The sequence below is a fragment of the Aethalodelphis obliquidens genome, unplaced genomic scaffold (genome assembly GCF_003676395.1).
Source record: "Aethalodelphis obliquidens isolate GAN/ISIS:26980383/991018 unplaced genomic scaffold, ASM367639v1 scaffold36, whole genome shotgun sequence".
Lineage (NCBI taxonomy): Eukaryota > Metazoa > Chordata > Mammalia > Artiodactyla > Delphinidae > Aethalodelphis > Aethalodelphis obliquidens.
In genome coordinates, this window is record NW_020837980.1 from 10,572,022 (window position 1) to 10,594,680 (window position 22,659).

At 36.7% G+C, this 22,659-nt stretch overlaps 1 protein-coding gene across 4 annotated transcripts in view; it reads left to right on the forward strand.

Moving 5' to 3' along the window:
* The window catches only part of ST8SIA1 (ST8 alpha-N-acetyl-neuraminide alpha-2,8-sialyltransferase 1), a 149,971-nt gene that overhangs the window by 95,600 nt on the left and 31,712 nt on the right, over positions 1 to 22,659 (forward strand). For 2 of the 4 annotated variants that reach the window (XM_027129442.1, XM_027129446.1), the window contains exon 4: positions 692 to 784. In XM_027129442.1, the coding sequence (XP_026985243.1) occupies positions 692 to 784 (93 nt within the window). Of the gene's footprint in view, positions 1 to 691; positions 785 to 4,563; positions 4,948 to 21,146; positions 21,470 to 22,659 lie in introns of those variants that run through there. The other 2 variants (XM_027129445.1, XM_027129444.1) reach the window with 2 other exon arrangements.

Genomic DNA, 22,659 nt, shown 5'->3' on the forward strand with positions numbered 1-22,659 from the left:
TGTGTGTGTGTGTGTGTGTGTGTGTGTGTGTGTGTGTGTGTGTGTGTATACGAGGGAGGAGGAGCTATTTCTATCACCTGTACTCTTCCCTTGCCTAGACTGGGATGGTGGAGAATCATTGCATTTCTTTAAATGACAGATTATTTTGTCTTCACCAGTAGGCAACCATACATTGGTCATGTACCCAGAAGTCGCACATGCATCGATTTAGGTGGCAGAGTTTGCCTTGAATGTACTATTATAATTTAGAATTTGGGAAAAGAATGAAAAACACAAGCAAATATAATTCTTCCTTTTCTCTTGAAGTTTGTTGGTATCCACAGAGAACACTGTAGGTCCTGTGTCTTCTAGGGGACTACACCCTCCTGAGCACTAATTTCATATATACCCTGACTTATCACCTCAAAAATATTTTGAATGGAATAAATTCATTTTAGTTATATCTCTTTCCTTTAGTAAATCCCTTACCTCTCTAGCTGACATTTTCTTTCTTCTAAAACAGAAATAGTTTTTATGACAGCATTTTGAAGATGCTAAGAGTTAGTCATCTAATGTCTATTAAAAGGGAGAGGTGATAAAAACAGTTATTTGTGAATTGAGCTAGACTTAGTAAAATTCCTATTTGCCATGATAACTGACCTGATTTAAAAGTATGTAAATCATTCTGAACTGCTTGTTCTTGTTTCTCTAGATGCAATCTTCCTCCTTTGTCAAGTGAATACACTAAGGATGTTGGATCCAAAAGTCATTTAGTGACGGCTAACCCCAGCATAATTCGGCAAAGGTAAGAGTTTATGACTTCTCTTTGTGAGGAATTAAAAGGAAGGCTTTCGAAATATTTAACATCGTAAAGGCAGTGAACATAATTCAGTTTGGGAAACAAAGAAGAAAACCATCTGGACAGCAGGAAGGATGAAGGAGGGAATTGTAAATAAACTAGACAGGATTATGGGAATCCAAACACTATTTCATGCTTCCTCTGGGATTCCATTTCTTGCCTTTAGAGATGGTAAAAATAACATGTGAATCCATCATTTTGCTCAAAGAAGTAATATTATATCGTGCTTACTCATTACTACTACTTTCCAATTTGTTGGCTTCAGTCCCAACTCATTGATTGGCACTGATTGGTGAACAGAAGTCATATCAACTTTATTAAAGAGTAAAAACAGAGAAGTGACCACTTTACTGCATATGCACGCATGAAAGTAGCAATATTGTGGGAATGTACAAGAATGTGTGATTATATGATGTTACAATATAGTACATCACATGATATTCAGTCAGATTTGAGAAAGCAGATGGAAAATTCTTACTCTAGTATCGATTCCAGAAATCTTGGCAGTTGCTGTGGGAGCTTCTGGGGGTCATCGGTTTCTAGTTGATGAAGCCCAGCGGTAAGCTGTGAGCTGTTTATCCAAGGACTGTTCATCGTAGAGAATGACTCAATCTCTGTGAAAAGAAGAGTCGAACATCACCCTTATGCTCTCCCATGTACACTAGCAGTTAATAGTGAAATACCCAGATATTCTAAGCTCAGGCATTTGCCACCTAAGGAAGTCTTATCCAAGTGAACAGCGCTTGTGTGTCACTTGATAAACAATGCTACACTACTTGTTTTGGTTCATAAGCATTCCCATAAAATAGATGTTGGGAAACACAACCAATTTTTAATTTGACAGATACTGTGAAATTACACTTCCAAAATGTACCATTTACTTCCTCTTCGGTCATGGCTCAGACTGCCTGTTTTCCAATACTGAAAACATTATGTGCTGTTCATCTTTTAAATTTTTGTCAGTTTGCTGAGTTAAAAATGATACATTATTTTTTACTTAATATGGTTTTTTTTTAATATAAGAAGGGCTGAGTGGGTATTGACTATTAGTATTTTTTCTTCTGTGAATTGCCTGTTTGCATTCTTTGCTCATTTCATACTTTTTTTCTTTTTACAAACTATTTTCCTGTTGATTTATAAGAACTGTATAGATATTAAGTCTTTGTTTGCTATATATGGAGCAAATATTTTCTTCTAGTCTGTTTAGCTTCTGTCCTATCAGAACTCAACATTTTTGTACAATGAAACTTGTTAGTCTTTTCCTTTTTAAAAAAAAAAACAACTATCTTTAGACAATCTTCCTTACCCACATCTCCTCCAATGAGAAAATATTATCCTGTATATTTTTAGTGCATTTATAGTTTCATCTTTCATACTTAAGGAATTTAATCCAAGTGACTATCTTTATTTTTATAACACTGATCTTTATAACACTGATCTTTTATAACACTGAACATATATTTTCCACAAAAATATATGTTCGTTATAAGAAAGTAAGAGAGAAAAATACAAAGAAGATGGTAACAAAAAGAATCACCCCAAACCTCACCATTTGTGAATAACTATAACTAACACGAGGTACACTTTTTTCAGATATTCCATATATTCTTCAGAACTTTGAAGATATTGTTTCATTATCTTCTGGCACCCAGAGTTGCCAACCAAAAATCTAATGGAAATTTATTCATTTCTTTGTTTGAGGGAAATCTTTCTTTCCTTCCTCCACTAAAACTTATACATTTCTTTTTACCATTTGAATTCAGAAAGTTTACCAAGATATATCTCAGAGTGGGTCTCTTTTTTCATTAATGTTGCTTGGCACATTATTGAGAGGTCTTTTGAGTTGGAAGACGTGGAGGTGTAGTGGTTATGAGTCTGTCCTCTAAAGCAAGATGACTTGGTTTTCGCTTCCTGCTCGCCCACTCACAGCTGTGTGAGATTGACTGAGTTACTTAACACTTCCTCCTTCAGTTTCCTCATCTGTAAAGCAGGGATAATAATACTTAGTTTAATTCATACTTACAATGAATTAAACTACATATATATGTAGATGTATATATGTGTAAATATGTGTGTGTGTATATCTGTATATTATATATATGCTTAGAACAGTGCCTGGTATATTGTGAGCACTATATAAACGTTAGCTATCATTAGTATTGCTTTTCATCTTTGTGAACATTCTCTCTCTTATATGCCTGATTATTTCCTCTTCTTCATTATATTTGCTCTCTCTTTCTAGTCCTCCTATTAAGTGGATATTAGAACTTCTAGATATTTCTAACCCTTTCCTTGTACCATGTAGCTTTGTGTGTGTATATGTGTGTCGTGTCCCAAGAATAACCCCTTTCAGCTCAGTAAATCGTATTTTAGTTGTGTTCATTCTGCTATGTAGTCTACCATTTCCACTTCTTAATTGTATTTTTATTTTTTGTGAGCTAAATTATTTTTCTCATAGCAGCATATTTTTTATGGATATAATATCCTCTTAGGTTTCATCAAGACTGTATAAATGGACTTAAAAGTTTTGTATTTTTGTTCTTTCTATATTCAGATTATCTTCCTATTTTTTGGACTTAATGCTACATGTATGATTTGACATTTTCCAAAATGTGTACTTTAGTTTTCTGTTCATTTTTGTATGGTAAGCCTTTTTGCTGTCAGTGAATATAGTTTTATAGGTATATTACTTTCATAATAAACAGTTCGTTTAAAAAATGTCACTGAAAACCAAAAATGTCAGTCAAATTTGTGAGTTAGTATTGAATAACTTAAATGAATGACCAAAAATCAGTGCTCTATATTTAATTTTTAGTGTGATTTGTTTGCTGACATAAACTAATGTAGCATAGCAAGGAGTTGGGAAGAATAAGAAAACAAAACAGTTCTCTTTTACAGTTTAGTTATTGACTCTCACTCAGTCTTGGGACTTTTGTGGGTTTTTGTGAGAGGGCTTGGGGGTCTGATCAGGAAGATGTCAGAAAATCAACAATGATGATGATGTCTCTTTAATTCAATTAAGTGGATTGGGGTTCTGGAAGTCATAAAAATGTGCAATTTTTAAAATTGGGAAGGGTTCATATCAGATTCAAGAGAATGAGCAAAAGGTCAAGAGAACACTTACAGAAATATTTTTCTTTGATTATTTAAATTTTTTTAGATAATTTCAGATTCACAAGAAGTTGCAAAACAAAAAAAAGTACAGGAAGATCCTTTGTACTCTTCATCCAGTTTACCCCATTGGTAATGTCTTGCATAACCATAGTATAATACTTCTCCGTTCCTGGAGGGGAATGAGACATTCAGTACATTACACTGAAGGACAAAAGAGTCTATTTTTCTACCTGAATATGTGGAGTTGGTGGTAAGATTTTAAAAAGCTCGGGAAAACGAGTATTTATGTAGAACAAGACAGAGCAAGAGGAAAGAGAAAGTGAGATTGTGATTTTGAGAAAAAATATAACTACAGAAGGAGAAAGGAAAGGATCAATAATTGTTTGAAGGGAAAAAAGTTCAATATAAAGAATTAATGCAAGGCAAGCAAGAGTCATTATGATTAATGCTGGGTCAACATTTAGTCAGTGTTTCTATGTGCTAGGTTCTATGTTCTTTATATGCATTACCTCATTTAATCTCAAAATAATCCTAATAAGGAAGTATTTTAATGTGTGTTTTTACAGAAAAACAAACGTGACATAAGTTTTGTCATCTGCTTATATTCACAGCTGCTGGTCATCAGTCTGGGACTTCACCCAGACTTGTCTCAATCCAAAACCCATACTCTTAACCAGTGACCATCGCACACCCCATCTTTCCAGGTGATCCATATGTTGCACAAGGAGACAATTGAGTTTCCACAAGTGATAAGTCATTTTGGAAAAGGGAGTGAAGGTTTTTTCACTTAACAAAGTATATTCAATGTTGCAAGGTTTTTGAATACAAAATCAAAATGCATATAACAATTCCATTTTGTGAAATATGGAAAAATATATCCCAGTAACATCAGATACTTTTATATACTTAACAGTTAGACAATGGGAATTCCCTGGTGGTCCAGTGGTTAGGACTCGGCGCTTTCACTGTTCTGGCCAGGGTTCAATCCCCGGTCAGGGAACTAAGATCCCGCAAGCCACATGGCTCGGCCAAAAAAGCAAACAAACAATTAGACAAAAAAGCAAACCCTCTATAGAAAAATTACGGAATTTTATTGAGGGACATTTTGGACAACCTAAATGTCAAATAATATTAATTCTAATGATTCTTGCTTGACCTTGTGCTAATTCTTTATATTGAACTTAATGTTAACGAACAGGTTTACTTTGCCTCTTTTACTTTGCCTCTTTTACTCTTTTACTTTGCCACATTTAATTTTTGACCCTTTCCTTTCTCCTTCTGTAGTTATCAGATTCATGTATATATAGACCCTTAATATATGACAGAGATAATATTGTAGATCAGAGAGAAAAGGACGAATTTTCCAAAATGATGTGAAAACAGTGGTGTCTATGACACCATAGACAGAGGTGTCTATGAAATTATACCTCTACCTCATACCTTATACCAAATATCATTTCCAGATGCTTAAGACCTAACTTTGAAAAGCAAAACAAGCAAGCTTGTAGAAAATAACATAGGTCTTGTGATTTCTTATATAAGAATCACATAGCACTAAATAGAAGGGAAAAGACTGATAAGTTTGATTTATTAAAATTGGGAACTTTTATTCATAAAAAGACGTGGTAGAAGTAGGGCAAATACAACCACCTTTTATTTATTTATTTATTTATTTATTTATTTATTTATTTATTTATTTATTTATTTATTTTATTTCTTTTTTGCGTTACGGGGCCTCTCACTGTTGTGGCCTCTCCCGCTGCGGAGCACACGCTCTGGACGCGCAGGCTCAGCGGCCATGGCTCACAGACCCAGCTGCTCCGCGGCATGTGGGATCTTCCCGGACCGGGGAACGAACCCGTGTCCCCTGCATCAGCAGGTGGACTCTCAACCACTGCGCCACCAGGGAAGCCCGACAACCACATTTTAGAGGAAGACAACTAACAAAGGACTTGGATCCAGAATATACAAATAATTCTTTTACGTGTAATTTAGAAATAAATTAATTGAATATGAAAAACAGAAAACCGGTAGGAAAATGAGTCAAAGAGTTGAACCAGACTTCATAGAACTCTCCACATAGCCAATAAATGAATTAATAGATGCTCTACTGCGTTAGTAATCAGAAAGAATGCAAATAAAAATCCTTAGGAGATATCATTACACATCCATCAGGTTGGCAGAACTTATTCCAACTGTTAGTGAGGATGTGGACCCGAAAGTACCATATATGCTATTTGGAGGGAATATGGTTCCAACCACTCTGGAATGTGTTTTGACGTTATGTAGTAGGGTTGAAGATACACATGCTCCATGCCCTATCAGTTCCACTCCTAGGTATATACCCTAGAGAAAAACAGTATTTATAAGAGAGAAATGTATAATAACGTTTATAGTAGCTAAAAATTAAAATAGTTGATTGTGAATTCATGGTGGAATGAATCAATGAATTCAGGTATGTTCACATAGTGGAATGCTTTACCGCCACCAACTATGACTACCCACAATAAAGTGGGTGAACTTCAAAAACCTGATATTGACAAAAAGAAGGGAGTCATAAAAAATACAGTAGGGGGCTTCCCTGGTGGCGCAGTGGTTGAGAGTCCGCCTGCCGATGCAGGGGACACGGGTTTGTGCCCTGGTCCGGGAAGATCCCACATGCCGCGGAGCGGCCGGGCCCGTGAGCCATGGCTGCTGAGCCTGCGCGTCCGGAGCCTGTGCTCTGCAACGGGAGATGCTGCCACAGTGAGAGGCCCACGTACAGCTAAAAAAAAAAAAAAAAAATACAGTAGGATGTTCATATAAAGATAAAAATAAAACTAATTAACAGGATGGTTTAGAGACACGTCCATAACAATTCGGAGGACCAAAAGTGGTTCCTTCTCAGGGGAGGAGAGTGTTGGATTCAGGAAGTTTTTTATTCAGATCTTGTAGTCTCCTCCCAAAGCTTTGCACACCCAAGATGCTGGCAGTGTCTTGAACTTTCATGTGACTAAAAATCAAATTCGTTGGGCAAAGATGTGCAGTGGAAATGCCTAAGTACCACTGATTTTCATGGCTGTCCTCCAGATCCTTGATTCTTATCAAAATATTCCACTGAGAGTTATAAGCACTATGAGTTTTCACTACAAAATTCTCGTAGAAAAGATATCGGTATCAAGATAAAACAGGCGTGAGGAAGTTCAGTATATACGAGAGGCACCCATAATGATGATTCACACATTATATATGTATAATTAATGTGTATATATATATATATTTATAATGTATACATTATTCTGCCTGTAGGAAAAATAAGGTTAGAGAAGGTAATATTCGTTGATGTAGTTAGTAGAAATTCTCAGTAAGAAGGGGCTCTGCTATAGCCTTTGTTAGGATATCTTGTCTGGAGTACATTTTCAGTTTTTAAAAACAGCTTTATTGAGGTATAATTGATATACAAAAAAACTGCACATGTTTAATGTGTATAATTTGATGAGTCTGGGCATACACATACACCAATGATACTATCACCATCATCAAGGTAATAAACATAACCATCACCTCCAAAAGTTTCCTTGTGCCCCTGTTTTTTTGAGTGTGTGGTAATAAGAACACTTAAGATGAGTTCTTTTCTCTTAACAGATTGTTGTTCAATGGGTATATAGTGAACTATTTTTGACAGCACCTAGAACAAAAGGATTAGTTAGGGTGCCCGGGACACAGATTAGAAAGGGCTTTGCAGTCTCATCCAACTTCTGATTGCATTTTTATGGGTTAGAGAAGTTATTCTAATGTGACAGCAGAGTCTGTTGGATCTTCACACCCACTGCTGTTGTCCTCTTCCTTCCTTTGCTGGGTTTTGTAGGTGGATGGCAACAAGGATCCCTTCACAGCGTTGCCCTTCATTAACCTGCACCAGCTCTAACCCATTGGTCCGCAAACATTTTTGTTCAAATACCCTTTAAAAGAATTTTTAAAATCCGTCATTATTTCCTTGATCTTTTAAAAGTTACCTAATTTTTTTTGGCATGAAGTTAAATTGTTGCCAAGCATGAACTTTCAGAGCTTTCTACATTGTGCATATTTAAATACATATTGTCAAAGTCTCAGAAGTGCAGATTTAGCTTTTTGGATGTTCCATGTCCTCATAGCAAAGCCAGTGCGCTTTGTCAAATTAGTTCATTAAGTTGAGTTGACTTTCTGTCAGAAAAAGGCAGACTACATTTTATTCAATTAAGTGCTAAAATGTAACCCCATATAATCATCTCACTTCTGAGTTCTAATTATTCAACATATAAGTAAGGTATAGGAGTTGCCAAAAGTTTGTCCCCTGGATAAAATAAGGCACAGCCTCCATCTATTTCTTATGAAGATCTTTTTGCTTTTTCTCAGGGGACACTTCTTCAGAAACGATGCACCTTACAAATGTTTCTTTGTTTGGTTGCCTGGTGGCTTTTACACTCTGGGGCACTGCATCATTACAATATTTGGGATAATAGGAGGTATGTCTTTTGTGAAGTGGAAAAGGGAAAATTATGAAAGTAGAGTTTGGAAAATAGTTGTTTAGGCTATCAGATTAGTCTTGAGTAAATGTTTTAGAAAAGTGCGTATGTGGAATTTGAGGATTTGGAAATTCATGGGGGAAGAGGGAGATTAAAATGGGAGCTTCACAAGAACAAAGTTACAGAGGTGCTCATTCAACAAATATATTTTGAAATCTCCTCTGAGACAGAGAGTACAAAGTTGAAGAAAATACAACTCATACCCTGAAGTTGCTTCCAGTCAACAGACATTCTGTAGTCTTGGAATCCATAAAGGGGGTCCAGGGGACCCTGAATCCCTTCTGAAATTTATTTTTAAAATTTTATGTATGTGTATTATGTATTTTTTAAATCCGATTTTCCAAGGCTTCCATTACTCACAATAGGTTTAAAATTCACTGGCCCAAACTGAGTCATTCTATCAAGTAAAATTAGAGATTACAGTTCTCAAAGCTTGTTTCTTAATTTTTCAATAGAATTGAAAACTCAATTAGCCATTTTGCCCATATCAGTGTTCAGTACATATTTGGGCAAATGATGGTTAAAAAATAAAAACTGGAACTTAATTGATTGTCCTGTTATTATATTACTTTTGAGCCTTGAGGCTCCAGCTTGGGCAGTGATTATTCTATGCAGCCACAAAAAAGAGCATCAGTGTTCTGAGTGTGTGCTTCCACGTGGGCATATTAGAGGCAGTAGTATCAGTGTGAACAGCTTGGGGTCAAGAATCTTTTATCTGTGCTCTTGAGACCCCAGCATGTTTTTTTGGCATACAGGACATGCACAGTAAATGTTTAGGGAATGAATGAATAAGTGAATATATATATTTTAAATATCCTTCAAACTGAATTTCTGGTTTAAATTGTCTTTAAAAAGGAAATTTAATGAACTTTTTGGTGTCAGTTAAAATGTTTCTATGGTCTTAAACTAAGGAGATAAATTTTTTAGTAACAGATATTTCAAAGCAGTATTAATGAAATGCTTAGCAGGGAAAACTTGGTTCCTCTTTTTTAAAAAAGTTGACATAAATTAAGGAACAAAAAAGTTATCAGAACAAATGGAGTACAAATCATGGTGGAGTTAACCTTTTAAAATTTGTAAGTGTGTAGCTTTTAGTTGACTGGAAGGACTTGATATAAGATGCAAATATTTATTTTGAACTTTCTAATATCAGGTAGAAACTGGGTAATCTCTTTTCATACAAGTGAAAGAGACTGTCCAATGGTTATCACCTCTAATTTTACTGAAGGCACTTGGGAGTGTAGAGGTATTATCTGGGAGAACAATTGCTTATTTTATTGATGTACTTTTCCAAAAATAATTTGAGCTTTGAGGAGAATGACTTGGATCCCAAGAGGGTTTATAGCAACTTCTTTTTAACATTCTACATGACTCATACCTCAGACTGTGTTCCTAAACATCTCCATCTCTTCTGCCCGCTGACTTCTTTTTTCTTTTCTCTCCAAACTTAGAGCAGTTTATCAGTGTTTGCACCAAGGTTTGGCAGTCACTGATAGCCATTCTGCCTAACATCTGCTGTGATAGAAGGGAATTAAAAGGCAGATGCTAAAACTGGAACTAGAGAGAGCAAGGAGAAGACAGAGAAGAGACGCCTCTAAAAGGGTGTAGATCTGTATGGAGTTTGTGTCTGGATGAAGTAGTTATCCAAGTTTTGGCTTTAAACAGACTTTGTGTTCAAATTCTAGTGCCACTGCTAGTAAGTGCTTCATACTTGCTAGCTATGTAAAGTTAGTTACTTAACCTCCCCCTTATGAGTTGAGAATAAAATTATTTACCTTGAGGATTGTTGAGAGATGTAAATGAAATAATGTAGTTGTGGCCAGTAGAAGCTATTTCGATTAATACCCAGAATAGCTACTCAGGAGGACTCTCCTGTTGGAATACATCTTGTTCTTGGTTAAAGCATATTTTTAATGCATTATTGGCCTCATCGAATTTAGGGAATCTCCAAGAGTATCTGCATACTTCTCCCCCAAACAAACAAAAAACCCCAAAACACAAAACAGAAAATCATGAACCTAAAACCAGACCAAGCATTGTGAACTATAAAATTCTGATACTAAAGCTGAGAACAGGAGACCAAGCCCTGGATTCACCATGTTAATGTGTGCCCCATATTAAGCCTTGATAAGGGACAATGTAGTCCCAAGTCATATTAGCAGTCTATGGCTTCTAATACAAGCAAACACAAATTTCTTCTAGAGGAAAGCTCTCAGAATACCACCTTCAAACAGATATAAGCTCATAAGGAAACACTGAAATTCACAATATTGAAAGTCCTCAGAGATAAAAAGTAAACAAAAATTGTGGATAGACACGCCTGAGAATTTACTGAAATTGTCAGATGAAATATATTACTAAGTATGAAATTCTTATAGAAAAAATAAATATGAATCAAAATTCAGCAAGAAAATATCAAAATTTCCTAGATAGCTTTAAAAAAGAACCAAGTAGGAATTTTATTTTATTGTTTTAAAAATATTTATTTGGCTGCATTGTGTCTTAGTTGCAGCATGTGGGATCTTTCATTGCGGCATGGGACTCTCTAGTTGTGGCCTGTGGGCTCTAGAGTGTGTGGGCTTAGTTGCCCCATGGCATGTGGGATCTTAGTTCCCCAACCAGGGATTGAACCCTCCTCCCCTGCATTGGAAAACAGATTCTTAACCACTGGACCACCAGGGAAGTCCCCCAAATAAGAAATTTAGAAATGAAAATATAATTGTTGAAATGGACAGACATCAGATTAGACATAACTGAAGAGAGAATCAGTGAACTGGAAAATAGAGCAAATAATTTTTTAGATACAAAGATATAGAAAATATGAAGACAAGACAAAGAAACTTGGAGACTGGAATAAGAATGACTACCAGTTCAGTCTTTCTTTAAATGGAATTGTGGAATTATAAAATAGAGGTAAAAGTTGAGACTTCTTCAGAGTTAAAGAGTAATGTAATCTATGAATACAAGAAACAAAGTATCAAACATGAATTAAATTTTAAAAAAATGCAAACCTAGACCATTTTAGTAAAATTGAACTAAAGATAGTAAGAAGCTTTTAAAAGCAGCTGGAGAAAAAAGACATTACCTGCAAAAGAATGATCATTACACTAAAAGCAGACTTCTTCCAACAGTAAAAATGGAAGTCAGGAATCAATGGGAAAAAACAAATGGAATCTAATTAAACTTAAAAGCTTTTGCACAGCAAAAGAAACCATAAGCAAAATGAAAAGACAGCCCTCAGAATGGGAGAAAATATTTGCAAATGAAGCAACTGACAAGGGATTAATCTCCAAAATATACAAGCAGCTCATTCAGCTCAATATCAAAAAAACAAACAACCCAATCCAAAAATGGGCAGAAAACCTAAACAGACATTTCTCCAAAGAAGATATACAGATTGCCAAACAGCACATGAAAAGGTGCTCAACTTCACTAATTATTAGAGAAATGCAAATCAAAACTACAACTAGGTATTGCCTCATACCAGTCAAAATGGCCATCAACAAAAAATCTACAAACAATAAATGCTGGAGAGGGTGTGGAGAAAAGAGTACCCTCCTACACTTTTGGTGGGAATGTCAATTGGTGTAGCCACCATAGAGAACAGTATGGAGGTTCCTTAAAAAACTAAAAATAAACCACCATATGACCCAGCAGTCCCACGCCTGGGCATATACCTGGAGAAAACCATAATTCAAAAAGGTACATGCACCCCAGTGTTCATTGCAGCACTATTTACAATAACCAGGACATGGAAGCAACCTAAACATCCATCAACAGAGGAATGGATAAAGAAGATGTGGTACATATATACAATGGAATATTACTCAGCCATAAAAAAGAACAAAATAATGCCATTTGCAGTAACATGGAGGGACCTAGAGATTGTCAGACATAGAAAGATAAATATATGATATCACTTATATGTATAATCTAAAAAAAAAAGGGTACAAATTAATTTATTTACAAAACAGAAGTAGAGTCACAGATGTTAAAACTTATGGTTAGCAGGGGATTGGGGGTGGAGGATAAATTGGGAGATTGGGATTGACATATACATACTACTATATATAAAACAGATAACTAGTAAGAACCTGCTGTATAGCACAGGGAACTCTACTCAATACTCTGTAATGGCCTGTATGGGAAAAGAATCTAAAAAAAAAAAAAGAGTGGATATATGTATATGTATAACTGATTCATTTTGTTGTACGCCTGAAACTAACACAACATTGTAAATTAACTATACTCCAATACAAATTAAAAAAAAAAAGAAATCAGTGGGAAAATATCTTCAAAATGCTGAGAGAAGAAACTATCAACACAGGAGTGTGTACAAATTGTCTTTCAAGTAAGAAAAACATTTTCTGTAAAAACAGATTATTTACTAGCAGCAGACCTTCACAGAAAGAAATTCTAAAGAATGTATTTCAGGAAAAAAGAATGTTACTTTAGAAAGAAAATCTGGGATGGCAAAGAAGTTGGTAAACATATAAACAAATCTAAATGAACCTCACCCATATGAAACCTCAAATCTGCCCTCAGCCAAAGTCAAAGATTTTCTATGAACAACCAAAGAAACCAGTTATAAAGAACTGATGGTGGGGGAAAAAAAAAAACATCAAGAAACTACTTTTGGAAATTTATACTAAGAAAATAAACGGACAAATGCTTAAGATGTATACACAAGTATGTTCATAAAAGCATTATTTCTAAAGGTAAGAAACTGCAACGTGAATATCCAATAACAGTGGATTACTTAAATAAATTATTAACTATCCTGAAAAAGGAAAATCTTATAGCCATTAAAAAGCGATGATGTACAGCAAGATCATTTTTGACCCACCTCCTAGAGAAGTGGAAATAAAAACAAAAATAAACAAATGGGACCTAATGAAACTTAAAAGCTTTTGCACAGCAAGGGAAACCATAAACAGACGAAAAGACCACCCTCAGAATGGGAGAAAATATTTGCAAATGAAGCAACTGACAAAGGATTAATCTCCAAAATTTACAAACAGCTCATGCAGCTCAATATCAAAAAAACAAACAACCCAATCCCATAATGGGCAGAAGACCTAAATAGACATTTCTCCAAAGAAGATATAAAGATTGCCAACAAACACATGAAAGAATGCTCAACGTCATTAATCATTAGAGAAACGCAGGTCAAAACTACAATGAGATATCACCTCACACCAGTCAGAACGGCCATCATCAAAAAATCTACAAACAATAAATTCTGGAGAGGGTGTGGAGAAAAGGGAACCCTCTTGCACTGTTGGTGGGAATGTAAATTGATACAGCCGCTATGGAGAACAGTATGGAGGTTCCTTAAAAAACTAAAAATAGAACTGCCATACGACCCAGCAATCCCAGTACTGGGCATATACCCTGAGAAAACCATAATTCAAAAAGAGTCATGTACCAAAATGTTCATTGCAGTTCTATTTACAATAGCCAGGACATGGAAGCAACCTAAGTGTCCATCGACAGATGAGTGGATAAAGAAGATGTGGCACATATATACAGTGGAATATTACTCAGCCGTAAAAAGAAACGAAATTGAGTTATTTGTAGTGAGGTGGATGGACCTAGAGTCTGTCATACAGAGTGAGGTAAGTCAGAAAGAGAAAAACAAATGCTGTATACTAACGCATATATGTGGACCTAAGGGAAAAAAAAAAGTCATGAAGAACCTAGGGGCAAGATGGGAATAAAGACGCAGACCTACTAGAGAATGGACTTGAGGATAGGGGGAGTGGGAAGGGTAAGCTGTGACAAAGTGAGAGAGTGGCATGGATATATATACACTACCAAATGTAAAATAGCTAGTGGGAAGCAGCCTCATAGCACAGGGAGATCAGCTTGGGGCTTTGTGACCACCTAGAGCGGTGGGATAGGGAGGGTGGGAGAGAGAGAGACGCAAGAGGGAAGAGATATGGGAACATATGTATATGTATAACTGATTCACTTTGTTATAAAGCAGAAACTAATGCACCATTGTAAAGCAATTATACTCCAATAAAGATGTTAAAAAAAAAAGAACATGTCTCTATTAAGTTTCTATTACTAAATTGCTTTAATTTGTTTACTAGAACTTTTTAAAAAAATAAGAGCTCTGCTGTTTGATTGGATCTATAAATCGTGATATGCATTTTAACTTAAATGCATATCTGGATATGCTCTCATATCTGTATTTCTATATGACACACGCCTGCCCACACAAGAACCACCCAGGAGGACAGGCATCTTAATGATCAGGGTCAGGATGTAAATTATTGAGGGAAGAATATAAATCGGTGGGTCAGATAACATATTTGATAAAGACTATTGCAAGTACTAATGAAGGGAAAGGCAGAAGGAAGAGATGCTTACAAGATAAAAGTAACATATTCTTTTGATCAGGGGAGTAGTTTCATATTATAGCATTTATGAGACTGAGCTGCTTTTTACAGCCTCTGGTGACCAGTTAGAAGCTGAGGCATAGTTGACACTGCCTGAGCAGGGTTGGTGCATTGTGGGTACTGCACATGTTAAATTTGATTGACATTTAAAATATAACCATAATGATGGAATATCTATTGTGTATAAAGAAAGGCACGGAAACAGCAGTGGGGTGCCAAGTTGACTTATAAACAAATTATTTCAGAGAAATGATGGAAGCAACTCTATATTTTCTTGTAAGGCAGCAAAATAAATATGAAGGAAGAAAATACCCACTAGTAGATGAAGCAGTATTATAAATAGTTTCTAAGATGTGTGCAGAATGATCGTCTCCATTTCAAAAGTCAAACAGTGCATGTGAAAGTAGGAAAAATTGATCAGTTCCTTGGAATGGATGAAGGAAATGTCAAAGCAAGAAGAGACTAGTGCAGGACTGTCCATAGCACTATTGTAAAATCATTGAGTCATAGTTTCATTGGCAGCATTCTTTTTTCCCGTATTACTGATAAATTGTATGATAGCATCTTAGATCTGATGGCATATAATTTCTTTTAAATAAGTAATACCTGCCAATTACCCAGAAATAAAAATAATTAGGTAGAAAAAAAGAGTGAATGTTTGGAGGCAGAGTGACACATAAAAGAAAGAAACACTAAGCGTTGTGTAACCATTATGTACACGGGAGCGACATATGGAGAGGCTAGTAATGCAGGTATTAGCATCATCCTGATTTTTCTGTGACAGTCTTTGTGACAAGTTAAGTGATTTGCTTCAATCAGATATTGTGTCAGAATTGGCTTGAACCTAGGACTTTAGACTCTCTTTTCTTTTCCTGGGGAGTAGTTGGAGAACTATCACCTAGGGGTTTACAGTTGCTATCACAGCTTATATTTAGTTGTTATCTCTGGGAGAGAAGAGAAGAGAAAACTCCAAGAGGCCAATAATGAGTCTACCATTTAAAAGGGAAAGGGAGAATTTTTGATGAAGAGACAATTGGGTGAAACTCCTGAGGAGACAAAAAAAGTGATTTATGACTTTGTAATACTATATTACCAAGATTCTGACAGCAGGAGGAAATGGAAGAGAGAAACAAAAACAAAACCAAACCAAAAAACAGAGGAAGCCACAGATTACTACTGAAACACGAAGAGTCAGCAGGAAAAAGACCCAGGCCACTGCAAGTTAATACAGAAAACCTTTTTATTAAAGTTGAATTTACCATCACTCCTATTTCCAGTTGTTTTTTTTGGAGCTGTTTAAAAGAGAAGCATCCCATCACTAAATACTTGCTTGTTGTAGTAGCTTTAAACTCACCCCTTAGTATAATATTTCCCTTCTGGGTAAAAGGTAATTGATTACTCATTTTCAGGATAAATTGTGATTACCCCTTACCGGGTTCTCTGCTTCTATTATCTTCCACCTTTTTACAATCAATTCTCACAGCCAAATTGCCATGTGATATTTTAACTGTGACACCTTCTTTCAGTTCTTCAAATTGCTTTCCTTCAAATGAGGCGGCATCATCACCTTCTATTTCAAACCACTTCTGCAGTGTGCGTTTTGGGAATACTCTGACACTGGGCACCGCCTGCTCTAGACCACTCCTGCCAATTCTCCGTTGGAGTTGACCTCTGCTGTTCTTAGTGACCACTCAGGCTTGTGGGCCACACTCTCTGCTTGGTGTCTTTTTTTCTCATATTGGAGTAGTTTCTGTTCTTTCTGGCTGCTCTCACCTTTCATTAGCTAAGTTTATCAGGCCAAAGAAACCAGCTCTCTCATATGCCACTAAGAACTGGTAGACAGTTCCATGGCATTTTTCAAGTCCATTCATTCTCCCACTTCTAGATGATTATATGCTGTCTTCTCTCTCAAACTTCCAACATCGCCTGCTCATCCCTCTTCTCTGAGGTGATAACCTTGCTTTCCACTTTCCAGAGAAAATAGAAGTGAGAAAAAAGAAACATCCCTGCTCTCACTCCACAATCCCAATCCCTCCTGCCTGGAGTTAATTCATGTCTTATTCCTTCTTCTTTTTTTTTTTTTTCTAAATGTACCTGTTTGTAGTACAACTTCCCAAATCTTAACCAGTTGTTGAAATGACACTCAGCTGTATAAACAGTCAGTTTCAGCTGTTTAAAGAATGAGTCTTGGAATCTTCTCACGTGTTCTAATACCTACTAGGCACAAGACTGGTATCCTGGAATCTTCCCTCACCATCATCCTAGAGATTCCCTTCCCCTTTCACCTGAATTCACATAACCTATATCATCTTCTTTCTTGGATTTTTTTTTCCATTTTACTGGTGCACATCCTCCAATGGCTTCCCAAGAAAAGGTACAAGGGAATTAAAAGTTTTGAGATCTTGTGTGTCTGAAATTATCTTTATTCTACCCTCAAACTTGATTGATATTTTTGGTAGGATTTTACTTCTTGTTTGGAAATCCTTTTCTTTTAGCATTTTGAAGACATTTCTCCAGTGTTTTCTAGATTCCAAAGTTGCTTTTGAGAAAAGTGATGTCATTCTGATTCCTGATCTTTGTATGTGACCTGGATTTCTGTTTCCCCCTGCATTCCAAACTGGTCTTATCTTTACCTCCTTCTCTTCCTGCACCCCCAGTATTTTGAAATTTCACAATGATGTTCCTTATTATTGGCCTATTTTCATTTATCATGTTAGAACTCAGTGGACCTTTTTAATCTGCAAGCACATGTCCTCCCACTTTGGGAAATTTTCTTGGGTTATTTCTTTAACTCCGCATTGTTAATTGTCAGTTCTTATCTTACTTGACCTATTAGTACCATGCGACACATTTGATCCTTCTCCCTCTTAATGCATTTTCTCCACTTAGCTTCCAAATCCACACTCTTGATTCTCTTGCTGTTTCAGAAGCCACTGCTTCTTAGTAGCTTTTCCTGGCATCTCAACTCCTAAACCTGTGAGCATTGGAGTGCTCCAGGAATCTACCCTCTAACTTTTCTTTTCCTCTATTTGTTTATTCCCTACAGGATTTCTTCCAGTCTCATGGCTTTAAATACTATATATACTCTGATGACTCCTAAATTTATACTGCAGCCAGGACATAATTCTTTATCTCCATGCTCATATACCCAACTCTCAGCTTGGCTAATCTGTTAGGATATCAAATATGAATTTCAAACTTAAAATAATCTGTACAGAACTCCTATTTTTTTCCCCTTTAAAACTCATGGGTTCTGCCATCTCCATCTGAAAAAATGGAAACTCTATTTTTCCAGTTGTTCGGTTCAAAAACCTTGGAGTCCACCTAGGCTTATCTTTTTATTTCATACCTTATATTTGATTAAATCCAGTGCCAATTCTGATGAACCTTCTCTCAAATATTATAGCCATTTCTCACCTTCTCCACGGCCACTACCCTGGTCCAAGCCATCATCATCTCTCTCCTGAATTACTGCAATAGTCTTCCAACAAATTTTTATGCTTCCGCTCTTACCGCTTGTGCCATTTAGTAGGTTGTTGTCGCTCAGCTACAAACACACTTTCCTTTACAGTGTTTTGTGATGTTGGAACCAGGACAAATCACATTTTTCCTTTGCCACCTGGTTCCCTGTGAGGCTTTCCAATAGGGGGCATTAGATGGAGGCTGGCGGAAGAGGAAGGGGGCCTTTCTGCTTCCTATTGGCATCCTGTGGATTTCCTGTCTACATCCTGTGGGTTTCCTGTCTCTTTATGGGTCTTACGGCATCACCCTAGCAACAGTCCCTTTCCATAGCAGTAGCTCAATCCAACTGGCAGTTTTTTCCAACACATTTAAAACAGTCAACACACAGATGAGAAATTCTTATTCTTCTAGTAATTTGGCATTTGTAAAACCACAGCAACCCAATCTAAGCAATAAAGCCTGTTGTAAATATTAGCATAAAATAGAAGAATTAGTCTGTATTTGGCCATCCCAAATTCTTGTTTCCTTATTCTCTTTTCAGGCATTTTCTTACCACATGGGCTGGCTTTTCTGGTTTAAAGTTTTGCTTCAGCCTATAACAATTCTTTTCTATGATGCTCTCCAGCTCAGGGAGGAAAAATGGCCAATATTAGTTAATTTGACCAATTGCTTGCCTCTTGCCTGTCTTGGAGTGCATGTGTTAGTGACAGGGGTAGTGGTGGTAACGCAGACGGTACGTTAAGTCAGGATCTCTGGCAGGACATGGGTCTTTGGAAAAACATGTGCAGTATTATAATATAATTATATATTGAAATATTTATATTTGGAAATTTTAAGAAACTTCCTTATAGTTTTCACAAATTATAGGAAATCATGTTCAGCAACATTTTCTTTTGGTTGTTTGGGATTTACAGATTTGTGATTCTTAGGGGAGGTCACAGCCACCTTGGGAAGTACATCAGAATCCGGAGGAACAGCGACAAGATAAGAGATCTTAACATTTACTAAAGAGAAATTTGGGTTCTGGAGGGACAGCGACATAAGAGATCTTAATATTTATTAAAGAGAAATTTGGGTTAAAAAAAGTCTGAGAAACTCTGCTTTACATTGTCCCTTTCCCTTATTTAAGCATCCTATCTCCCATTCCCAGTGACATGGTATTCCTTCTTTACAAGAGCCCTGTCCTAGAGGCAGGGCCCTATGACTCAAGTCTTCTCAATGCCCTATAGCAACTCTTTTTTTCCTAAGACAGTAACAAGTCATTTGATGAACAGGTTTCTCTGTTGACATATTAATGGCTGATAATGAGTTAATGTTTTACTCCTCTCAGTGTTTTTATGGAACCACCTGGAGGAATCTAAGTGCTTTGGCAAATTAGAATAATTCTCTAACTAGAGAAATTGCAGACACCTTGGCTGTCTTAGGGGTAGGGGCTGGGGAGGTATTTTCAGTAATTGATTGGAAAGGAATCTTTAGTATTGTTTATGTCACACCATGTATGTGGCTAGTTATTCTTAGAGCTGACCCTGCTGCCCACAAGATTAATGATGGTGTTCGGAGAGCTAATGGGAAACAGACTCCACTTTTCTGTATCACAAAGCCCCGTAGAGGGCAGGATTCAAACTCTACTGCTGTCTTCTAAGACCAGAGGCTCTTGGAAAGTTGTATCCTTCTTGGGTTACCTCTCAGCTCATCACTGCAACAAATTCTGTGAAACAAAAAGGCTACATTTCTCAAATCTTTGCTAGATAATAACCTGTGCCTGATATAGCTAAAAAGCCCAGAAGGCAGAGGCTTCCTAATACAAATTCTCATTAGATGGAAAAGTTTTCTGATTAGAAACACTTGTGTTATTATACAAGCGCTTTCAGTTATTATTTGTTTTTCTGCTTCTTTGAAATTTTTTTCTTTTTTTAAAATTGAAGTATAATTGATTTACAATGCTGTGATGTGTTACTTTCAGGTGTACAGCACAGTGACTCAGTTATACATAAATATATAAATATATGTATATATATATTTTTCAGATTCTTTTCCCTTATAGGTTATTACAAAATATTGGATATAGTTCCTTGTGCTACACAGTAGGTCCTTTTGGTTATCTATGTTATATATAGTAGTGTGTATATGTTAATCCCAAACTCCTAGTTTATCCTTCTCCCCACCCTTGAAATTCTTTGCTCCCTTGGGTCCCAACACATCTCTTTTTCCTGTTTCTTGTTAGCTCCCTTTGCTGGTTTTTCTTTCATCTACCCTCCCTCCTTGATGTTGGTGCTTCCCAGTGTTACCTCTTAGCTCTCTCTCTTTTTTTTTTTCTCACTGGATTTGCCTTCTCTTGGGGAAAACATCCACAGCCTCCTCCATCAGCCATAACCGCCACTAGTGTAGATCCGTCTCAGACCGCGATTCTCTTCTTGGCTTCAGACAGCTATGTGTCTACTGGCTGCCTCCATGGAGAAGTCCCATAGGTATCTCACATTTAATATATCCCCAGGGTGAATTAATGATCTTTCCCATCACATCTTTCTTGTCCCTGTATCCCTATTACAGTTATTAGCCCCATCCAGCCAGTCACTGAGGTGACTAACCTTTAAGTCTTCCTTGCACCTCCTGGCTTCATCCTCTACCTGTAAAGCCCTGACAGTGTTACTTTCACATTATTCATTAACTTTGTACTGTCTCATTATTTCTCATGCCATTGCCCTTGTTCAAAGGATAACAGCCATTGTCAGAGCTCAGACAGTGTCCTAAGATCCTCCTTCAATCTGTTTTCCCCTACAGTACAGATACATCTTCTGAAATCCAAAATGAAAATTCTTGACTGGATCCCCATCACTTTCTCAATGAAGTCGCAGCTCATCATCCATCCTTCACCACCTCTCCCATTTGCCTCAGACTCCAGCATCATTCATCACTCCCCAGAGACTGCGCTCACCAGTACCGCTGCACTCATGGAGTGCCCTCTGCCTGGATGGTGCTCCTCATTTTCCCTTACAAGGCTTAGCTCTCCAAAGGCTGGGCACGGTCTCTTTCATCTTTTTATAACCAGAGTGTTTGACACACAGAGAGTGAATCTTCAGCAAGTAACTGGGTTAATATGTGCCATTCTGGTGAAATACTTTATTCCAAATTTTAAATTAAATCACCATAAATAAATAAATGAACCAAAAAAATCTACATGGTACCTGGAAAATAAGGATAAGAGGAAATCAAATGCTAACATCTTTATGGAATTTCCACTAACTGTAGGGAGGAGAACGTTGAGTTGAGATTCATAATCCTAAACTAATCCTACTGAACCAGAGGAGCACAGAAATCTGGGAAGAAGATGGGAAAAGACTATGACTCAACCCCATTCTATCCACTAGCCAAGAAACAGAAAAATTCCAAAGCCATGTGAACTCTTTTTAGACTGATATTGTCATGCCCTTCCTTCTCCCTGTCAGTTCTCTTTTTCATCCACTTGGAAACCATACTTCACAATACATTTGCTGACATGGGTAGAGACAGTAGCACTTTGCAGGCTGAGATGTGTAAAAGCTTCAGGGAAAAAAAAAAGGAAAAAAAAAAAAAAGCTTCAGGAAAATGTTTACAGAGGGAAGATGAAGAAGGGAGGAAGAGCCCTAAGAATAGTGCAGCTTGAAGTACAATTTTTACTTCTGTCATTGACTGAAGAAGAACTAGAGCTTGCCTATGACTTCCTAGCAGTCAGTCAACTGGCCAGTTGGAGTGGAACATCCCCCCTCAGTCCAATAGAAACAAGAGATGAATGTTTACAAGACAGTGGAAACGAGGTCCAGGGTTCAGCACTCCAGCGTTCTCTCTAGGAATAGATCCAAAAAAGACAATGTACAAACACCTAAATGACCAGTAAGAGGGTAAGAGGACATCCTGCACCCATTGTGCAGCCAAATATTGTTCTGGATCAGGTTAGTGGTTGTGTGCATGCATACGTGCATGTGTGTTTACTGTTTATGGAAAATAATTTTAAAATATTTGGTGTAGATCTCCCCAAATATTCTGCAGCACAGAGAAAAGTGACTTAAAGGCTCAGAAGAAAAAAAACAGAAAAAAAATTTTTCCAGAGGAAATAAGAAAAAAACTTTCAAAGCCTTAGCTTGATGTACTTAACAGGAATTGACTCACTGGGTACAAGGGGTATTTAGGAGAACAGAGAATGAGCTTAAAGTAGAGATGAAAACAGAGATGGCTGAGAGCAGGCAGAATTGCAAAGAAAGCAATATGTTTCACATTGGATGCAGCAAAGAGTGCAGACAGTAAAGTCTGTAATATT